The 14,134-nt window shown below is 37.7% G+C and overlaps 1 protein-coding gene across 1 annotated transcript; it reads right to left on the reverse strand.

Moving 5' to 3' along the window:
• Positions 1-9,378: 9,378 nt before the first annotated feature.
• On the reverse strand, positions 9,379-11,278 carry LOC122298497 (organic cation/carnitine transporter 3-like). Its single transcript, XM_043108264.1, has one exon. It carries the CDS (start codon positions 11,088-11,090, stop codon positions 9,519-9,521), a length of 1,572 nt encoding a protein of 523 aa, XP_042964198.1. The 5' UTR covers positions 11,091-11,278; the 3' UTR covers positions 9,379-9,518.
• Positions 11,279-14,134: the final 2,856 nt, after the last annotated feature.

A 14,134-nucleotide genomic window follows, 5' to 3' on the forward strand; every position in this document is an offset into this window, starting at 1 on the left:
TTTAAAAACTGTTGAAAACTTAGTGAGTAATTCCTGCAATTCCCCACCCCATTTAGAATTCTTTTCTTTGTTTTCCCCAACCAGCAAGTGTAAAAACAATCTCTTCCATCTATTCATAGAAGTGAGCATAGCCTTGCCACTCTTCTCACTTTTAAGCCCTTCTAAACTTAACCACTTCAACTCGACAAATTTGCCTAGATGAGCAAACTGTAAACTTAATTTGGTAAAGTCCCCCACAATCGGACCCAAAGTTTCCAACCAATCTATCCCTAACACTACATCACAGCCACCAAGAGCTAATACATAAAAAGAGGGATTGAATTGAATACCTTGTATTTTGCTTTTGATATTGCTGCAATGGCCCAAACTCTAGACCAACTGGCCGTTGGTTACTTGACCACAATTCTTTGGGTAGTATTGACTACTAATTGAGCTATTTGGCAATAGACAAGTCCAAGAAACTGTGCGTACTCCTGAAGTCCACCAGAATCACCACTTGGGCAATCCCAATCCATCCCACTAAGCGCATAGTTCAAGAACTTGGTATTCCAGTAATTGTGTTTAATGAGATTGTTGGTTCAGCAGGTACAACTTGTTGCTTCATCACCATTTCTTTACACAACTCATTCTCTAACTCCTCCTTGGCTCCAGCTCCTTCTACTACCTCGGACCTAGTAACAAATATAGTATAGGGGTTTTACAGACTTGAGTGGGATTCCACTTCTTGTTGCAATGATAACACAACCCCCTCTTCCACTTTTCATCCATCGACATGGATTGAATTGGTTTAGGAGGTGAACTAAAATTTTGAAATCGATTATTCCCATTGCCAAACTTATTGCCATCTCCAAACTGAGTTACTTCCTTAGAATACCCCTGGTGAAAAAATCCCTTTCTATGTACTAAACCTATAGGACTTTATAGTAATCAATAAGTATTCCTCTTGTAAGCGAGCCAAATCAAAAGCAGCAAATAGATTCAGAGAATTAAACATATGGATAGGAATTCAAATTTCATCTTTTAACCCACTGATGAAACAACTAAGTTTATGATGGTCTACCAATCCTCTTAACCTGTTGGAGAGAGCTTCAAACTGGGCTTTATAAATTGCTACTGTTGTTGTATGTTTTAGGCGAGTGAGTGTTTCCATGGGGTCATCGTAAGCAGTAGGTCCAAAGCGAGCCAACATAGCTCGAATCAATGTCTCCCAATTCATAAACTATCCCATATCCAATGCATCCTGGTACCATACTAGAGCTTTCCCTTCCATGTGATAGGAAACTAATAGTAACAGTTAGCTAGTAGGGTGTTTGATGGAAATCAAAGTATTGAGAAGCTTTGAAAATCCATGCTACTGAGTTATCCCCCTCAAAACTTGGAAAGTCTAGGCATATACCCTGCTATATTGGCCCTCTCTGAGCATACTGATTTGTATCTTGTTGCAACTGTAGGTCCCTAGTGGCTCCATTTGCTTGTTGACCCATGAATGTGTGAAGCATTTCAATCATCTGGTCTAGCTGCTCTATAATATGGTCCAACCGCCCTCTAGTGTCACGCAACCCTTCCTTCAATCCATCAACCTACTTCTTAAGAACTTCCTGGTTTTGATTGGAATGGGTCTCTTCAGCCACGAGGAACGTCGACTCCTTGATACCACTTGTTAGAATTCCCTTGTATTAGATGATTGTAGTAGTAGATGCTATTGTAATGGAGGTAACAATGGTTGTAATGGAAGCTAGTATCATGGATATGGATGAATGCATAAGAGTTGTTTGATAGAAGGACTCAACAAGCCACAAATTGTATTGCCACAGGCTTTTAATAAGACCCCACCTTCTTACAGGAAATTCTAGAAAAACAACATACATTCCAAACAGACTCCTCTATGTTCCATTTCTTCCTATATAACCCAATCATAACAAACTCCTACAATTGATAAATTCACCCATACCATACTAAAGTAAATCTGACAGTATTAAAAACACACCGTTTGGTTCCTACTCACCAAACGCTTTGTTTGACTCACTAAAATGACACACAACCCAATTAACTAAAATGCTGCACATTGCAATATAAGAAACGATAGGCTTTCCTCATTTTTTTCAAATAGTGTGTTCCACTCTGACCAAGCCATGTAATACAACATTGTTTCCAGTTCCCAACCTTCAGATTAAACCCCAGTTCACTTCCTTCTGCAATTTGTGCCAACCTAACTTAGGATTCTTGACACATGAAATGTTATTTTCCTCAAATTTAAAAGTTCAATAAATCTCCCAGGACATTAGTAAAACATATAAGATTACATCAGGACATACCATGGCTAAAATTTCATCCCCAAACAATTTATTCAAACATAACTTCAAATCTGAATTGAAATGCATGTCCTCATATTAAATCTTGTATAACTCAATCAAATCTTCATTCTCATGCCATGATTGAAAGCCTAACATGCCAACCTATGGGATGTTATACTTGTGGAATTCATTGGTTGACCTTGAGTTGCATATCGACGCTCTCTGATACCAAGTTATGGTGCCCCATCCCTTGTTTAATGGTCCTTAGTGAGTTTCTGTGTTGCCAATGGTGATATCCAAGAGGTCAACACCTAGGGTTTGATTGGGCTAGCTGTGCCTCATCCACGTGGGAGTGCAAGTGTAGGATACATGTATAAGATAACAGTGGAAATAATAGAGGTTTAATCGGTAAACTAGACCTTGCAATACTAAAGTTGAAAACACATTCCAGCAATCATTACTATCATTCCTAAAAAAAATTAGCATAGAGTTACAAACAATCCAAAATCATATGCTTATTGCCTAATAGGCGGTATACCAAGTACAGTTGGTTGCCACTTTCTAAGAGGCAAAGTACAACTCAAAATAATGCATGGCTCTTATGACAGAGACATGCCTCTATCTTAAGCATTCGAGCGGGGTTGGCTCTTCCTCCTCGGGTATCACTCTTGGTTCTAATTCTACATCAAAGACTATGGTTACGAGAGTAAAACTATAGGTACGTTAGGCAGTCATGATGAAAACTATTAATGAGAGATAATACTCCAAAAGATGCAATGAATAGTTCACATAAATAGCAAAAGTCATATATATGTATGCTTTGGTGAGGAATCACCATCTGAGGCATAGACACATGGGTCCATAAAATATGGTGAGGAATCACCCACTGAGGAATTACCCTCTTACGTATTGTACTTTAAAACATGAATATTATTTAGGTGAGGAGTGACCCATTGCTCCAGTAGTTCAAATTCATAAAAATTATATCGGTTTCACTGGTACAATACCTACTGCAGAGGTTCATCACATAGATATTTGTCACACAGACCTTTTCACACAAACATATATCACCTGATAGGCAAATGGGGGATGAGTTGCTCCACTGCTAGACATTGGGGAAATCCCTTCTACCTGATTGACATGGTGCAACTCAACTTGCTAATACCCAACATAGGTCACCTCTCACACAAAGATAATATATTGCACTAGGGAATGTCTACCCTACCAGCCAACTCGATGACACAAACACGTGATACGCCAGGAGATTCTGCATCCCAACTATCAAGTGAGGCCAACACAATATTATCCCAACCCAATCATACGCGGGGAGTCCCTCTACCCATTTGAAGCTTGTGGCAGCATCTTGTAGGAATAGGGCCGAGGAACTCCGTCCTGTCCAATGAAGATTGATGCACGGTATACTTACTCCCATAGAGAAATAGGTATTCACATTAGGATCATGAATTAGTAAAAGAAAACAACAAACACATTCATTATTTCAAAAATACAAGAAATGAACATAAGATAAACGTAATGATCCAAAATAGATTTATTCATGTTCAAAAAGGGGAGGGTTACAGAAAATGAAAATGTCTCTTACATACAACATTCACCCCCACATTCATCAGTTCTATCTTATAAGCTAACCTACCTCACAATGTTGAGCTCGCAACTCAGTTGCGTCACTCCTTCCTTGCTTATGAAGATTTTGGCTCCATGGGGTCTCTGGTGTCTAAGAACTTAAAAGCAAGCTTTTATAGGGTGGGGTTGTCAGACATCATTCTAACATATCTTTGACCCTGGTATGATTGAATATAAGTCGTTTGGCTTCGACTCTCGTACTACAATATGACAGAGAGAGATAGCTAGGGCATGGTACACACTTCCCTATGGCCTACCAACTCCTTAGTCTATCCTTGAATAAGGGTTTCCATGTGCAATTGGGCCATACCTCGAGGTTCAGATAATATGACTTACTAAGTAGTAATCTCTCCAACAGAGCTACTCCAGATGTGACCCTTTATATGGAATATAAGCTTCTGCGTACCACATTGCCACTCTTTTGAGCAATTTCTATGATGTTCTGGAAAGCTCCCTTGTTTGCATTGGTCTGTCCATTACCATTGCTCGCCCTGAACAAGTAGATCTCATTTGTGAAAGCCATTAGCCTCTTCAGCTCATCATTCTTGCCTACATGGCAAGTGGCATTTTTAGCACACCTAATATGGGGTGAGATGTCATCTCCACCTTGCTCTGGGACATATCTACTAGCTTGTCTACAAGAAGCTTGCTCAACCACCTATTGGACTAGTTGCACTTTACAACACCCGCATCAATTTCCTTCTCTAACCAATGGAGTGTTCCTTTGCCGAGAGATCCTCAACCATGTTTGTGGATTTCTAGAGCTATTTTTATTCGAGAGACCCATGGTGATGGTTGTATTTGCGCTAGTTGTAGTCGAGGGACCCATAGCCACGGTTGGCAGTCTCTCAATCTAGTTATAGCAAAGAGACCTGCGACCATGGCTGTTAGCTTCTCGATCTAGTTGTGGCTGAGATACTCACGACCAAGGCCATCCATCTCTTGAGTTGGTTTCAACCCCACGGTAGTGGCTTGGTTTTGGGTTTTCATAGAGACCCACAACCAAGCCATGACCATGAGTTTCTGTGGCCCATTGCCAAGACTTGGCCAATGACTATGGGTAAGTTGTTTTTCTCTATTTTTTTAAATTTCTATTTGGATGTATGTATTTAAAGCTTGATCTTTATTCTGGAATTTGAATATGAAGATTTGGGGATGGATCAAAGATCAGTGTCTCTGTATATGTTTTTGGAAGAAGGGTAGGGAAAAGCAAGGGGCCAACGGCCATAGTGGATTTTTTTTTGGGTGAAGAATACCGATGGTGGGTTGAAAAATCCACCAGTTTGTTAGACTGGGGTAGATGGTCATCGACCTAGGGTGAGGCTGGAGGTGGGGCTAAAAATTATTACTCCTCCCATGTGGGTGTGGGGGGTGAGGAAGGGTGGTATTCGGCCATATAGAGCGGGTAGTACCCCTAGCCTTGGCAACCAAAACTAACACACACCTTGGGGACAATAGCGGTCAAGCAAGTCTCCTGTACCTAGATGGCTAAGTTTAACAACATGGAGGCTTAGCTTAGTGACCAAGGCTAACACACACCTTAGTGACCATAGTGGTTGAGCTAGCGTCCCACCACAATAGTGGTCATTACCTCCTGCGACAATTGTCCCAAATGGGTTATCTCTGGGAATGAGCCTCTAAGCCCGATAATCGCCATGTGCATATTGCCTTTGGGAATGAGTTGATACACTCTATGACCACTTGGTGCAAGCTACAACATAAAAACTCAAAACCTAAATGCCCAAATCAAAGAGACAAATGTGAAATCACCTTGAGGCGGCAAGAAATAAGCTTGCACCAACAAAAGCAAAAACGATAATGAAATATGGAAAACGTGCTTTCCACACTCTTTGCTTATGAATGAAAAAGCATCATATGCAAATATTTTTCCTATGCTAGCAAAAAACAAACATCCTAGGGGCCCATCCTCATAGGCCCTTATAGGGATTTACAAGTCTCCTTGAGATCCACCATCCGAGATCTTCATTGCATCACACGACAAAGAAAAACCAAGGACATTTCCTAAAATTTATTTTTCTATAGTTTTCGTACACTATCCCTATCATGGTTGACTTGAACATTTTGAAGACCTACTTGTTGGACAAATTGACCTTAAGAATCACATGTATATATTGGATATGAAATGAACTAGGGTTCAACTCATTGGAAGCCCATTACCAGTGATAAAAGGAAAGTTGACTGCAAAAGTGACGTAATGCTATTAGGACTCAGCTACTCCAAGAAAGGAATGAGATCTCTCTAAAAGAAACGAAATGCTACAAACGTTGGGGTATGGGATATCTCTACAAGGAAGACTCTACCATATCGAGGGACTCTCTCTCTTTTTCTCTCTCTCTCTAGTAGGGAGTTAACAACTTTTTAAACCTCATTGAAATCCTATTTTCTCCATTATATTGAAAGTTATGGAAGGCCAAGAGAAACTGTAAAATCACTCAATATAATAGATTTCACCCCCAAATGATATATGGATGTTGGCTTTTATATTGAACTATATAAATCCATGTGTGTCTCTTTATTCACAATTTATATGCTTTTGTTTATCGTTTATTTCATGGATGCGCATCTAAACACTATATCACCACCGCCCAAGCCATCGTGGGTGATTCAACCATATTTTTGGGCTCCAACCCCATTGGAAAAATGCATAAACACACCCTATACTATTTTTTCTTTTTAATGGATTTCTTAAAATGTGTTTCGATTAACACAAATAAAACATGAAGCCTAAAACAACAACATAAGAGAAAGCCAATAACTAGTGTAATGATCATAACCTAAAATTGCAAAATAATAAGGAGGTGATAACATAATTCGATCCAAATCCCAATTAATATGGAACCACTCAGGTACCCCACCACTGATGAAAACATTAATTTGCCATCAAAATTTTAAACAGTAAAAAAATATCAAATTTGTTGTAATGAGTATGATTAGTTTTCAAAGATTTTTCTCTCTTTAATTGGCAGACATTTTTGATAATTCTGGTCTATATTTTTTTATATGGGTATATAATATATACAATATATCTATATGAGGTTAGTCTTAATATTTATATATATATGCTAAACCATAATATATAGTTGTCATCCAACTCGAAGCAAATAACAATAATAGTAATAATATAAAAAAGTAATCTATCTTCAAATTTATTATAGGATTCATAATTTGACCTCTTGCATCAATGGGCAAAATATTTTGTAGAATAATGTTAGTTGTCCAGAGGCCCGAGGCCACTGACAATAATGGGTGTCGATACAATTTTTTTTACATGGTGATTAAGGAAGTATTTTTTAATAATGTAGTAACTTTTTTAAAAAATATTTAAGGGTATAAAAAAATGTATGAAAAAAAAGATGCCAAATGGCCAAATGGCCTTATATGTGGTGACATATTCGTAGATCAAGTACTCATTATTATTATTATATATTAATTACATACTGATGTGGTAGTTTTATCCTACTATCTCGAATCCTTAATAATACCTTTCAATATTTAGAAGTAGGCCATATTTGCTAGCTAGTTTAGTAGGTTGTTTTGGTGTTAGTTGTAGAAGAGATTTGGATGGTATTCTGTCATATCTAGGGTTATACAGGAACTGATCGGATCAGTAGTCACTGACGAGAACTGGCCGCCAGAATCAGGAACCAACTGGAACTAGTACGTCGACCAATTCAGTCCTGATTTGAACCTATATCAAACCGTCAACTTGGCCGATAGTAGATATATATATATATATTTATATATCTATATTTGATGTGAAACGATGCTGTTTAACTTAAGCGAATTAAATGACATTGTTTTACACCTGAGGTTTAGAAATATATATATATATATATGAAACAACGTCGTTTGGTTTAATACGTCATTTGGATTTAGGGTTTATTACAGCCTTCCCCTCCTCCTCCTTCTCCCATTTTTCTCCTTCTTAGGTTCTCTTTTAGACTCTCTCTCTCTCTCTCTCTCTCTCTCTCTCTCTCTCTCTCTCACGTAGTGCAGCACATCCTCTCTCCTCTTTCATGCTACTAGTGAGATCCAACTCGTCCAGATGTTATCTTTGTAACTCATGTCCAATCTCTCTCTCTCTCTCTCTCCGAATCTCTATGTCTATATGCCGGTATGATTTTTATTTTTTGAGTTTGTTTATTATGAAATTTTACAATATAAATCAATAAATGTGTAGTGTATATTTATTTTATGTTTTCCATATTGGTTGCTTCTGTTGCCAGTTGGGGATCGTGTTATATTGCCGATTGTTTTGGACCTTGGTCATTTTTTGGGTTTGTAATTTTGTATTTGTGTTTGTGTTTGCATAATCAACTAGTATCATAGCCGATTTTCTCCCCCTTAACCGTCTAATTTTGGCTGGTTTTAAGTATCTATAAAATTAGACCGTTTGGTTTCTATTTTGAATCAAAACCAAACCACATCTGTCGGTTTTCACACCTAGTCATATTATCGAAGTTTTGAAAAATACAGTATTCTATTAATAGTATTGTTAGATAAAGTCTTAGAATATGTAAATCTCATTGTTAAAAAATAACTTTTTAGATATGGTTCTCATATCTATTTATTTTAAAAACGTATACAAAACTATAATCTAAAATTATAAATATTATTTTTCTTTTTTAATATGTGCTGGTGAAATGCTAGCTAGTTGTCCTGATGATTGGACGTCTTGAAAATGGTCCCAATACAATTTTATTTTACGTTTTATTTAGTTATTAAGGAAATAATATTATTGTTATTTTGAATAATTTTTAAATATTTAAGAATATAAAGAAAACAATGAAAAAAATACAAAGAAAAGATCAAATGGGAGTACCCATCCTCGGGTACAAGGTGTAGCACGACTCTCTCTCTCTCTCTCTCTATATATATATATATATATATATATATATGCCGGATGTCTTTGTCTCGATGGGGGTTGGCCCCTAGCTAATTGATGAGCGCAATGACTTAGTACTACACAATATCGATTCATTAGTTGAGAGGAAACACAATAAAACAAAAAAGATTGATTGATTTGCAAGTTGAATAAATGTTATAATGACTTCTTCTCACTCAAGTTTCCGTTTCAGCTTTGAATGCTTCTCTATTCCGGAGCTATGTTAAATTTTGAGTCTGCTCTCAGTACTGATCTCTCTCTTGTTTGTCCGGTTACGTGGCTTTGTACCCACTACTAACCCGATCAAGATTTTCCCATCTCATATGAAGGCACTTCTCTTTTTGTGTCCGGATTCAAAAAATGCAAAGAAAAACACAGCTTCATATGCCTTGCCTACTAGCTACAAATTAATATAATATTTCTATGTACTTTAAATTTTGGATTATGTATATATGCACAAGCATGATGCACTAATCATGATTGTGGAGTTACCTAGCTTGACCTCTAACGTCGAATTATAATATAATATACAGAGGATTAGAAAAAAGGAATAACACGACTAATCTCTCGTTGAAAGACATCAAAACATCTTGCACACGCACCAATCATTAATAGAATCAACATTAATTATTCTCCATACTTCTGGATAAACCAAAAACTAAGGCGTCTAGCTATATCTAGAATTCCCCAACCCAATTGCAGCTTGCTTTCTGTAATTTGTGTTCTTCCTCCTCCATTGTATCACAAAGTGCCGCACCCCTTGTCTCTGGCAAACATGCTGCAAACATCCCACAACATCCTATTGCCAACCCAAACACCCCAAAACATGCAAAACCATCTTTCCTGCCGACGGCGACAAGCATCGGACCAAACACGCCACCAAGCACGAGTGCTTCTCTCGCTATCGACATCGCAGAGTTCCGAACACATGTCGGAAACAACTCTATTGTGTATAACAAAATTATATTAACCACTGTACAGGAGCTGAAGAAGGACACTAACTCAAGTCCAATCTGTAATCTTGTCCACATCTTTCCCTTCAAAACGCACATGATGCTGCAAACGCCACTAAGGATCGTGAAAACTAGAATTGAATTTTTCCTTTTCAATTTTCCTATGCAAAAGAAAGTGAACAACGCAGCGGGCAACTCCGACAAGGCATTAAAAGTGACACCCAGATAGAGATTAAATGCCAAGTTTCCCAGAGCTAGTGGCATGCCATAGTAAACAAGTCCGGCACCGAAAGCTATCACCGAAACCGCCGACAACCTTCGGCAAGCCCATTTCTTCTCCACCAAGATCTTAAGAGTGGAGTAAAGATTGGCGTTGCAAGTTTCTTGCTCAAAACACATTCCGGAAAAGTTCCAGTTTGAGCTGTCATGGTGAGTTGAAGCAATACTTTTCAATGTGGCCATGGCTTCTTCTTCACGTCCATTCACAAAAAGCCATCGGGGAGACTCACGAACAAAGAAGTGAACTAAGATAGAGTAAAATATCCCAGGGATGGAACTCCAGAGATAGAGAGATCTCCATGAAGAACCTCTGTTCATGTAAGCCATGGCTGGAAGGGATAAAAACCCTAATGAGAAACAAAAGAATCCCACGACCCCCACCTGGCCACGCCACCTTTTCCCCACAAGCTCAGATGAAAGCACAAGCGCACAAGTACCGATTGCAGAACGGAAAAACCCGCAAAAGAATTTTATAGCGGAGTAAATCCATATATTTGGGGAGAAGATCACAGTTAGCAGCGAAGATAGAGACATCATTAGACATGAGAGGAGGAGCACGTTTTTGCGACCGAGTGACGAGTCAGCGAGTGTGGAAAGAACGAGTCCACCCACTAGGCAACCCGTGAAGAAGGAAGATGCGGGCAGGCCAGGTACAAACGAAGCGGCACACTCCAAGTTCCATTCTGAGAGGATTGAAGTGTCGGCCGGCAAATCCCAGGCCCATGAATTCGTGGGCAGATTGCAGATATTGGAAACCGAGTTGCATGACTCGTCCCCGAGCTGAGTACAGTGCCATGTTGGGTGTGCATCGGTGAAGACGCTGATGAATGTTTGCTGTGCATCGAAGAACCACGCAATGGATACAAGCACGGCTTGAAGGAATTGGGGCCACCCGAAATTCCCGATGACACTCTCGATGGTCGAATCAAGGGATGGTAGGTGTTTCTCTAATGGTGGGGTGTCTTCTGACTCACCCGAGTCGGCTAGGGAGAGAAGTGGATGAGTTGAATCAGCCATTGGGACCTTGAAATTTGATCTTTATCAGGCAGGAGTGTTGTAGCTAGAGAGAGCCAGGGAACTTTGAAGGTTTTTATATAGACTATAATATTCTTAGAATTTAGTATTTCGAATCTATGTATCCTTCCAAGCAATTTGAGATCAGCAAGGGCGCTAGGCCTGGCTGGACTGTTTTGGATTGCTGTTGTCAAGCTATTTGATGGTTTTAGTTTTATAATTAACATGTGTGGCTTCTCTATCCACGAGTTTGAGTTGATATATACATTAATGCGTATAAAACTAGAAAAAATCAAGATAATAATAATTAAAAAAAAGGGGGAAATCGGACGTCTCATAAACCAATGATAGGTACAGAAAAGGAATCATATCATATACAAGCTGTAATTTGATGGGTTTAGACAGGCGGAATTTTAATTGCTGGTGTATTTTTGGCTCATAGTGCTCCTGTATAGCTAGCTAGCTATAGCCTCTACTATTAATTTTCTCTTTTGTTGATCAGTGATATCAATTCATCATGTAAGAACTATTAATTTACTATATAAGGCTATATTACATGGAAAAGATTGAGCAGATCCTTCCTCAAGGACATTACAAGAAAATAGAATTTTTACCGTAAAAATAATAAATTTTTGTGACCGATTTATTATAATAAATAGTATTTTTTCTGCAAGACATTTCACCAGAAATAATTAATAAGTAAAAATAGAGCTGTAAAAAAATCCGCCCATTCCTTGTGGTCTACAACAAGATTATATTTTGACAATTGGCTATAAGGAAAAAAAAATAAAAATAAAAAATAAAAAAGAGGTGCCGTTCGGAACATCTAATTCTTTCGAAATTATTTCTAGAATGGGTAATCAGATCAATACATCTGCATCGGTCGGGTTAACAATCTTAGGTAAAATTGTGACACGAGACGAGATGAGATAATTTTAGATAAAAGATGAGATGAAAAATAAGATGAGATAATTTTAAATAAAAGATAAAAGTTAAATAAAATATTATTATTATTATTTTAAAATTTGAAATATTTGAGTTGGAATTTAAAAAAGTTAAATTATTTATTATATTTTGTCTGAGAATTTTAAAAAATTGTAATGATGAGATAAGATAAATTGAGATGAGGTGAAACCACCCCCAATCCAAACAACACCTTAAGTATTGGCTTTTTCCGATCACTACGAAATCACAAAAATTGTCTCATCTTAATTAATTCACCATTTACGGTGAGAAAGAAAAAATGGTATCACGATGAACAACTTATCTTTTTCAAAAGGTTACATCCCAATTTTTTGTTGTTGGACCACATGTGCAACACTTAAAATTCTACCAACTCATAATCTAATATATGCACTATTCAAGTATATATGATATTCAAAGATTCCACCATATGCTTATATGAAAACAATATTGGCAAAGAAACTGTGTGCCACTGGATTGATCATCCAAACTAGCAACACCATGCATTGATTGGTCTCTGTCATGTTCTGATGAATCTTATCTATATAATCAATACTAGTTATAATTAATAGAAAGAAATATTTGGCCAAGGCTGGCAGATAACTGCCTGACTGTACAACTTACGTGTTGTACTGCATGCAATGGATCAGAATCATGACTCATCCCTTTCATCTTCAACGTGCGTACGTATGTGTATATATATATATATATATATATAGTATAAACTCCATAAAATAATATTGAAATTGACAGGAGAATTATTGCTCCCTAAAAGAAATGAGTATCGATACTTACGCGTACAGTACATTTTACAACACATTTTACTATAGATGTTTTAAAATGATGGTATTTTTATAAAGTGATATTCTTTTATGAGTTATTTTATAAAAATACCATTCATTTTAAAGCATGGTTGGTAATATGTTGGGAAAAGTGATATGTATTTATCATCTTTCAAAAAAATAAAAAAAATTAAAGAAGAACCTTTCATCCAAAAAGGAGAGAATGAATCCTATTTATCGAAAGTCTTCTCTCTGTTTTCTGTCTCAAGAGAATAGAAGAGGTGTGAATGTTTCCTTCGAGGCTTTTTCTCGAGAAAGAGGGTTTAATGATTTTTTTCATTGAAGGGATAGAAGAACTTTAGGGTCAACTGAGGTTAATAGAGGAAGAGAACCTCTCGATTGAGTTAGATGGAGGGGCTATGAAGGAGTTATAGAGGAAAGGAGAAAGATGTTTGGTTGGCAAGGTGGGTATAGAAAGTTCAATAAGCAAAGCTATTATTTCATCCACAATGGCAAAATTGTGGAGGCGGAGCAAACTGGCTTCTTTTCAGGAGGTTGGGCCAAATGTTTTTATCATTACATTTGCAACACGTGTGGATAAATAGAAAGTAGAGGAAGGCAGGCCATGGTTTTTTTATAATAGCTTCTTCATCATCAAACCATTTGATGCTTTTACATAACCAAGAAAGATGAGTTTTGGTCGTGCCTCGATGTGCGTTCAATTTCATAATTTGCCACTAGCTAGTGTGCATGAACTAAGAGAGTGGGGAGCAAATAGGACGATAAATTGGCAATGTAGAAGAGGTGGATGTGGAAGAAGATGGTGTAGGGTGGGGGACTTTCCTCTGTGTTAAATTTGCGATTGATCTAACAAATCCAATTGCAAGAGATCGAACAATCAACATTAATGGGACTAGAGTATGGGTAGGTACTGTAGAAATATGAAAAATTACCAATATTATATTTCAGATGCGGCCGAATTTTACTTGATGCATAGGATTTTCCACTAAGGGACAATCAGAGGGCAATAGTGGCTGAGTATGCAAATCAATTTGGTTTGAGGCTTCGAGTAGAGCCTTACGGGAGACAATCTAATTCTGCTTACTACACAAATCTAGCCAATAAAGAATTGAGAGGAGATGCGAATGATGGTCATCGGAAGGCTAGGGAAGGTGTGGCTGCTATCACATAGGTCTAAGTCCAACGGGGGATACGAGCAGTGAACCAAAATAGTATTTTGGAAAGAACAAGGAACCAAGAGAAAATTTTAGTAGTGGGGTGATTAGGAAGGAAATAGCGGTG

Source organism: Carya illinoinensis, chromosome 16 (genome assembly GCF_018687715.1).
Source record: "Carya illinoinensis cultivar Pawnee chromosome 16, C.illinoinensisPawnee_v1, whole genome shotgun sequence".
NCBI classification, from domain to species: Eukaryota; Viridiplantae; Streptophyta; class Magnoliopsida; order Fagales; family Juglandaceae; genus Carya; species Carya illinoinensis.

Excerpts from the sequence above, each read along its gene's own strand:
- LOC122298497 (XM_043108264.1), bottom strand. The coding sequence starts at position 11,090 with ATGGCTGATTCAACTCATCCACTTCTCTCCCTAGCCGACTCGGGTGAG.